Consider the following 8,941-nt stretch of genomic DNA (forward strand, 5'->3'; position numbering starts at 1 on the left):
GCTGTTTCCTAGAAGGACCACCTCCAGGACCCTGACACCTTTGCTAAACCCATTGGCACTGCCCCCCAGCCCTAGCAAGCCCAGGCATGCTACAGACCCATGTCAAAGAAAGCCCCTAGGGTTGGAGGACAAGCCATAGCGCCTCATAAGAAAGGAAGGAGAGGGGGCAGTGTTCAGTGCAATGCCTACTGGATCTTGGGCTCTTTCTGCTTTATCTTTCAACCCACTCATCAACCCTGCAGTGTTTACAATCTTGTTTCACCCGGGAGGAACCCCAGGCTCAGAGAGGTGGAGGCACTTGACCAAGAGCCCACAGTTGCTAAGTAGCAGATCCAGGAGCTGACCCCAGATCTGGCCCATCTTCATCCTCACTTCATTCTTCGCAGCAGGTTTTGCAGGCTTGACCAAGGAGGGCAGTAGAGAGCTCTCAGAGGCCCAGAGAGGCCCCAGTTCTGCAGGGACCCCTCCAGCCATGCTCTCCTCCCCACTTGCTCAGGATGACGGGTCCTCAGTTTCTGCAGGGTCCCCTGACCAGACCTGCCTGTGGGTCAGTCGTAGAGGGGCATATCTGCCCTTGGAAGGCTGCAGAGGGAGCCCCCCGCTTCCCCAGGCTGTGACTTACGGATGATTTCCTGAGCCAAATTCGGATCCAGGAGGCTGAAGAGGATCTGGAGCACTGGGCACACCTGAGGGCCGCGGGCAGCCAGGGAGAGAGACACAGAGAGCGATGGAGAGAGGGAAGGGAGGGAGGAAAGAGGGTGGGAGGGAAGGAAATAGGAAGGGGAGAAGGGAGAAGCAAGAGGACTGATCATGTGCCGCTGGGAGCACACTGTCTGCCACCCACAGAGAGGCTCACCGCTTGGGATCTTGGAACTTTGGACGTTTAGGCTTCTAGAACAATGGAAACCTAGAAGGCCCACATCTGAGAATCATAGGATGCTCGAATTGTAAAACCTCAGAACATGACAATCCTAGATACTTAAGCATCTAGACTGTGAACATCCCAGGACGCTATACTCTTAGAAACCTTGACTTTTGGAACTCTGGAATTTTGGAGTTAAATGGGACCCTGGGAATCATACACAAGTATGTCTCAGGATTTGGTGTGGGTACAGTTCCCTGGGGATCTCCTTAAACTGCAAAATCTTGAGTAGGCAAGACTGGGGTAGGACCTGAGAGTCTGCATTTCTCACAAGTGCCCACGCAAGGTCAGTGCTGCTGGTGGCAGGACCACACCTTGAGCAGTGACCCTGCAGCTGAAAATCACAGAGCCACCCAGCGGATTTTTCTCCCCATAAACCCAGATTCCCAGCCCCCTTCCAGAGTGACTAATTTAGGATCTCTGGAGCTTCTTGCACAAGGTACACGTGGCTTTGGATATGATGTCCAGGAATCTTACACATGATACATGTAAGTTTGTGTGATGCACAGAGAATAAAAGCTATTTTAGAGGTCTGTGCTTATTTTTAAATATATGATGTGGTAATAATTTGTATTTATGATAGGGACATAAAGATGCCTCTTCAAAATAAACATTTAAATATATTTAAGTAAATTATGTTGATTAAAGAAAAATACTAGCTAAAGGCATATAGGCTATGCATGGGCAGGGCCACTCGTTCAAGTGTGGGACCCAGGGATTTCATCTGATGTGTTTCCCCTCCTCCCCTCCCCGCCCGCCAGGCTGAGGAAAGACGGAGGGGCACCGGCTGACAGCCCAAAGGGACGTGTGCACCTCAGAGGGGAAGGTGCCCAGAGGGTACAGCCAGGCCAGGGATTGTGGCACCTGCGCCCAGCAGCCCTAGCTCTGGGCCGCCATGAGTGGAGACTCACCACGTTTTGCGCTACAAGGGACACCAGCTGTCTCACGAGGCTGACCAGATTGTCCACGGCTGTGTTGAGCAGTCCAGTGCGTCTGGAAAAGACAGGGAACTGATAAAGTTGGGTCATGTTGGTCAGCAGCCGAGCAGGAGGGGTGGGAAGAGGCCAGAGCGCGGTGGAGCCGCTTGACGTCAGGGGACTTGAGTCTCTGTCCAGGGTGATCATCACTGAGAACCCCATGTCTGACCAGCAGCTCACCCCAGGAGCTCATGAGGGTCTCATGACAGCACTCAGACCTCATCCGTCCACCCCTCACCCATCTAGGCATCCATCCCTCCATGCATTCACTCATTCCACACAGAGTAACAGAGCACGAACGACGTGCCAGGAACCAAGCGAGACTGGGGACACCGGAATCAGCAGAGCACTGGCAGCCCCTAACCTGCTGCCTACACAGGAAACAAGTTCTGCTGAGGCTGCTCCTTCCCACTCTCAGCTCTCAGCGTGACTGTCCCCTCGTCAGGGCAGCCCTCCCTGCCTGCTTGCCTAAAGAAGGGCTTTGTATCATAGTGCCCTGTTAAGTGTGCAATCTAAACGTTTCCTTGTGGGCTCTTTAGTGTTGGACTGAATGCTCATCTCTCTGCCTTTCCCTCAAAACAGTAAGCGCTACAAGAGAAATTCCTTTTCTGCTGTCACCAGGAAATTCACCAGCGCTCAGAACGGGGCCTGCCTGGCAGATGCACAATACATGTTTGGCTGAAAGAATCACTGAAGGAAACAAACAATTAAATATACAACGACAACTTGTGACAAATGCTCAGAAGGGCAAGAGTAGATTCTTCGAAGAGAGGAAAGGAGGAACCTTGTTTGCGACCCTGAAGGATGAGAAGTATATTAAGATGGGATGGCGGAAAAATGTTCTAGGTAGGCAGAGCAGCCCGTGCACAGGTCCTAAGGTGGGAAGAAGTTTGAGGCACAGAGCAAAAGCTACGTGTCCAGGGCAGAGGGGGCCAGGGGGAGAGTGCAGTGATGTGAGGGTGGGTCCAGATCAGGCAGAGCCCAGGCGGCCCTGGTGAGGGCTTGGGATTCCACCCAAAGTGCAGAGAAAAGCCCTGAGAGGAGTTGGGGCAGTGAGTCAGATGCCATTTTACAGATTTGGACCCTGGGACCCAGAAGGGCAGCATGAATTCCCTGGGGCTCTGGGCAAGGCAGTGTCCAGCAGGGCTCAAGCATTTGGAATTTCGTCTCCATGTTAACAAGTGATAGTAGGTTGCGGAGACTTTCTTTGGTTTGGGGGGTCTTTAGGGAACCTGTGCTCAGATCCCTTGTTGGGTTAGGATGCATTGACCTCTGCTCTTGGCTTAGCCTTGATCCCTGCCAAAGGCAACCTGCCCCAGCCTTCAGCTTCCAGACCACAGCTCCTCTCCCAGCCGTGACTGCTGCCAGCCTTTCTCCCTGCACGCATTTCCCTGGGCTAAACATGCTCTTTCAAGCACACCGTTTAAGATGTACATTTGTGGGTCACCAGGGATCAATGATTGAAATGGAGAGGATGACTATTTCAAGATCTCATTTCAGGAATTTTCCAGCAGCTGGAGGGTGATTTGGGGACAATCTGAAAGTAGAGCCCAGGGTAGGCATTTACTCCTCTTCCCCCTTGCTAACTGGAGGCAAGAAGGTCAATGCAGTTTATAGCTATTGTCATCATTATTATGACGGAGAGACAGGACATAAAAACAAAAGGGTCATGTCCTCCAGACGCCATAACAATAAGTGTGCATGCAGCTAACACTAAGGCTGCAAAAAGCACAAAGCAGAAATGGATCAACTGAAAGGTGAAAGAGGCAAATTCCCAGCTGTGTTGGAGAGGTCACCACTCCTGTCTCAGTAATGGGAAGAAGAAGAGAGAGTCAGCATGGATGTTATTGTTACCGAGAGCTTAGTATGTGCCAGGCTGTGTGCTGAACGCTTGCATTTTCTCATTTGGGCCGCTTGGTAGTCTCCCAATAGGTATTTATCCTCATCCTCAGTTTACGGATGGGAAAACTGAAGCTCTGAGAGGCTAAATTGGTTACAAAGCCACAAGGTTAGTGGCAAAGCGAACTTGACTCCAGAGTCGGAACTCTTGGTCAGCATACTGTGCCCCCTCCCAGGTAGGGTGTAGGAATAGGACTGACACTCGGGGATCCCGACTCCTGTGGGGGCCCTGCTCTGCTGAGACGGGCGGGCCTGACCTGTCCAGCACGGTGAGTGAGATGCTGTCTGGGTTGATGGTGCATTGTCTCATGACCACTTTGGAGGCTCCAGTCGTGGGGTCGGTTTCAATGCTGACACTCCCTTGAGGGTTCAGTTTGAGGCCCAGGTCGACAACCTTGCCCAACAGAGGCCTGCGGGAAAGAAGATTCACAGATAACACAGGGTGACAAGTCCCTTCACGTTGCCCACTGGGGTTCCTGCATCTGTGTGGATATTCCATGGGATGGCTATGGATAATGTCAATATTGTCGACATGGGATCTACCTTGTCACATTAGAAGTTTCTTCACCTGGCCACATGGATTTGGTCCATGTGAAATTTCTATACAGTCTCACACGGATATTTAAAATGAAAAGCATAGTTAACATTTGTAGAGAACAAATCCTCTGTTAGGTGTTTTAAAAAGCATTTTACCTGGATTAATCCATTGAATCATGACAGCAACATCACGAGGGAAAAGTACTCTTATTACCTCTGTTTTCAGAATGGGGAAACATTTGGTATAGAGAGGCCAAGTCACTATCCCCAGATCTCATAGCTAATGAATCCAGGAGCACTACATTTATAAAGAGTCTTCTACACATCCTCATTTTCCTATCTCTTTATCTGATTCCAGGTTGGAGATCCATCGGCTATGCGTCACTGCATATCCAAAACCTTAGATTCTAGCACATACTCACACGCTGAGGCTGATGTCAGCAGCGATGTTGATACTCAGGCTAGCAGATTTGTCATCCGGAGCCGCTTGGAATGTGATATCCAGGATGCGGACGTTCCTGATATCCAACCTGTGCAAAAACCACAATTGCCCCTTGTCAGTCCCCGTGACGGCCATTGCTGGGCACGTCTCTAGGCCAGCGTCGTGCTGAGCATTTGAGCCTCACTGACCTCGTCTTCTTGGGTCTTCGTGAGAGCCCTGTTCAAAGTCTGATCCTCTGCGTTGGACGGCATGGCATGTGAGGTTCAGAAAGATGTGATATCCCCCAAGAATCCAAGGGGAATGTGTGCCAGAGCCAGAATTTGCGCTCTAATGTAAGTAGAGGTGTTTCACAATGTTGTGTATTTTCCGGTATACAGCAAAGTGATTCAGCTTCTTGTCCCCACTAGCTTATTACAAAATATTGAGTGTGGCTTCCCATGCGATACCGTATATCCTTGTTGGCTGTGTGTTTTACATACAGCAGTGTGTGTATGTTAATCCCAAACTCCTAATTTATCCCTCCTCCCCTTTCCCCTTTGGTAACCATCAATTTGCTTTCTATGTCCATGGGCCTGTTTGTTTTGTACATAAGTTCCTTTGTGTTATAGTTTCGACTCCAAATAGCAGTGGTATCATATGACATTTGTCTTTCTCTGTCTGACGTACTTCACTTAGTATGATCATCTCTAGATCCATCCATGTTGCTGCAAATGGCATTATTTCATTCTTTTTTTATGTAGAGCCAGAACTTGACCCCAGAACTGTTTAACTCCAAAACTTCATGTGTGCAGCCACCTATATGGTGTGGCTTCTAGTTTCCTCTCTTCTGAGGGCATTCGCACTTTTATACTCTGCCATATTCAAAGAAGAAAGGCCTGATTCCTTGGCAAAGGGACATTAGGCACCACATCTAAGTAGAGGGGCTGACCGTGGAATCACAGCATGAGAAAGCCCAAAGCCCTGAGATGCCTAGCTAGGCCCTGCTGCCCTGCCTCTATTTTACCCAAGTTCTGGTAGAGCTGGCCTCAGGCCACTTTGGCTCCGCTGGGACACAAGGTTTATTCACCTTGCTGTCTTTGACCTTCAGCTTCCCTCCCCAAAGACAGATATTCTCTTGGCTTCCAACAAGGATCTGTACCATGAAGCATTAACTCACCCTGTCGCCTGAGCCACTAATTGGAAAATTTTAGAAAGGATATCTTCCAACCAGTTCTTAAAGTCCTGCATCATCTGCAGGGCATTTCCCCAAGACCTGGGTCCCTGGAGCGCATCCAAATTGGGCGTCACTTGCTGAAGAATAGCTGCAAAAGAAATCTCCATTTAGCATGACACACAACTTAATCAAGCAGCTACCATGCACCTGGTACTGCATGAGACTATCTGCCTATGTGATTGCATTTGATTTTGATCACAACTCCGTCTAGTAGGTGTTATTAGTATCTGCCCTCAGATGAAGTAGTAAAGGATCAAAAGCTTAAGAAACGGGCCTGATGTCACCTAGCTAGGGAGACCTTGTTCCTTCCATGCTGCCTTCCTACGAAGACACATGCATCCTTCATCCAACAAAGCAGTCAATCCACTGACCAGCCGATAGGTAGTGATTGCACCTCAGCTTCTAGTAGTGAAGCTCTAATGAGATGCTCACACAAACAGTATAAACTTAGAATAAACTAAGAAATGGAAAATCGAGAATCAAGGGAAAAACTATGTCTCCATGCCTTGAAAGTGGCACATAGGAGTCCCTGGATGATAGCTTTGCAGCAGGCCTAGAAGCAATAATTCATAGAGGAGCAGGAGGAGAGAGTGTCCTAATGGGGGTCTTCAGAGAAAAGAGGGCTTTGAAAGAAGAAATGACATGGCATCTGTAGAATGGCACATTTGAAAAGAATGAAGAAGATATGTGTAGAAAATCACTCACATGAAAAACAACAAGGCAGCAACTAGCTCAAGGAGAAACAAAAGGCTGCAAGCAAAGACATGGAATCATAGTCCTGCAACATGTCTCTGCAAAGGACAGGATCTACCTAGTTATAATGATGCAAACAGAGATGGAAATTACATTGGGTCCTATATCTTACTAGGTGATCTTTACCCAGACACGTGTGATGCTGAGCTCAATTCCATCAGCAAGGAAACTAGAGAGTGGGTCCCTTTTGCATCTCTGAAGGTTGCCTGAGCCCTGGCAAGGTTTGAAAGGCAGTCATTTACAGAAGTTAGTTTCTCCCACAAAGAATGTTTGTCCGTGTGCTGCTAATGTTTCCATAAAATGCAAAGGCCATGTTCCGTTAAGAAATCAGAATTATAAGGAGCTATGACTCCCTAGAAAGGTAGGTAGTTTTAAAGCTACGTCAGCTAGGTAGGGCTCAATTTCCAATTAGGTCATACACCTTAAGAAGGAAAATGGAATGACCCAACGGAAGAATATGCTAAAAATATAAACAAAGTATTTAAGTTAATGTGTGTAAGTGGCTCCTAAAATATGGCAAAAGTGAGTGAGTTCTTTCATAATTAGAGAACTGCGAAGTGAGATGAAGTATAACCTTTCATCTGTGACACTGGCAAAACATTTAAGGTGCCCACAGCAGTGCTGTCCAGGGAGTAGAACAGAGGGTACTCTCACAGACTATTGCAGAAAACATTGACATAGGGGCATATTTGTCAATATCTGCTCTAATTGACATGTGCATACTTTTGAACGTTGGACATCTCACTGTTAGGAATTTATCCTATGCAGATGTTAGAAGAGTTTACCATAATCTAAAATGTAAAGTGATATTCATGTAAGCATCGTTTGTTTCTAGAAAACTCCACAATGAATGAACCAGGAACCAAAGAGCCACCTTTCTCATGAAACCACCCATAAAGTGCAGCCCCTGGTGGCAGCCTGTGGTAATACATGCAGAGCATTTGGGAGGCCAGCTCCTAGGTGACACTGATCATCCTTCTTGCTGACTCACATTGAAGCGTACTGTCAAAGTTCCGAAGAAGACCTGTCAGCGTGTTCAAAACATCATTTAGAAGATTCCCAACGACATTGCCAACAAGAAGTGCTGAGGTCCCCGTGAGCAGACCGCACAAGAGAACAAGCTTCCAAAGCTGAAACATCTTGTCCTGAAACCTGGAAAGTCATGGGAGGAAGAAGAGTGAGAATTACCTGTAGGGAAAAGGGGTCTTTGATGAGCACCCATCACTCTTACACTTAACAGCCCTTTAAGATAGATGTGGTCGTCTCCTCTCTCAGAGACGGGCAGCCCAGGTCCGAAAGCTAGAGCAACTTGCCCAGAGATACACAGCCACGAGGGGAGGAGGTACTCTATGAAAAGGCACACTTGACTCCAGGTCAATGCTCTTTACACAGAGCTCCTTTGCACATGCTGGCTTCTCTGCCTGGAACATTCCCCTCTTCTTTGCCTTTGTAGCCAAGTCATTTCCAGCTGACTCTCCAGCTTCAGGAAGACAGCATGTCCTCTATGAATCCCACTCTAGGCCCCTCCCCAGAGTCTAGATAGGGGCCCCACTCCACCATCTTGCTGCCTTCATTCTCTGATCAGTGTCCTCTGTACCAGTTCGTGATGACTTGTCTGCCTTTCCCACCACGCTGTGGCGTCCATAGAGGAGGGACTGTGACTTATGTCACTGTTGAGTCCCCAGACCACAGTAAAAATGCTGCTCCTAGCACAGAACAACAAAAGAAATTTTGTCGAATAAAATAGGAACAAATAAATGGGGACCACACATGCCCTGCATCGCTCCTCCGTCTGGCACTTCTCCCATAATCTCTTTCTTAATTTGTTATATTTCAAATAGTAGCTAATTCCCGTGGCTCCGTTCGTCTGCCTCTTGCCTGCAAAGCCTCCTGAAGGCCTCTCTGGGGGGTGACATCTATGGGGAACTCCACCATTCACAGGTTTGGAGGTAAATACTTACAAAATCCTTGTTCCCCTGAAGCGTCTCCTGGAATTCTGCTGGGTGGGGATGGCCCTTATATGATGGCGATGGGACGGGGGAGGTTGCCCACGGAAGCAAGCCCTGGTTCCAGAGCCATCCAAGGAGAGTCCAAAGAAAATAGCCCCTGTCCAGAGTGAACACAGAGACTTCCAACCCAAAGATCCCTGAGGATGTTTGAATTAACTGAATGGATATGGAGAGGACTTTGTGCCAGGA

General features: G+C 48.3%; 1 protein-coding gene across 1 annotated transcript; it reads right to left on the bottom strand.

Moving 5' to 3' along the window:
- Positions 1 to 548: 548 nt before the first annotated feature.
- LOC130833938 (short palate, lung and nasal epithelium carcinoma-associated protein 2A-like) lies at positions 549 to 7,882 on the bottom strand. The gene is made up of 6 exons (XM_057704057.1): positions 7,735 to 7,882; positions 5,934 to 6,078; positions 4,758 to 4,865; positions 4,056 to 4,208; positions 1,834 to 1,915; positions 549 to 686 (listed from the first exon to the last, which is right to left on the bottom strand). The coding sequence occupies exons 1-6, from the start codon at positions 7,880 to 7,882 to the stop codon at positions 549 to 551; spliced, it is 774 nt and encodes a 257-aa protein (XP_057560040.1).
- Between the last annotated feature and the right edge of the window lie 1,059 nt (positions 7,883 to 8,941).

The sequence above is a fragment of the Hippopotamus amphibius genome, chromosome 12, assembly GCF_030028045.1.
Source record: "Hippopotamus amphibius kiboko isolate mHipAmp2 chromosome 12, mHipAmp2.hap2, whole genome shotgun sequence".
In the NCBI taxonomy this organism is placed as follows: Eukaryota; Metazoa; Chordata; class Mammalia; order Artiodactyla; family Hippopotamidae; genus Hippopotamus; species Hippopotamus amphibius.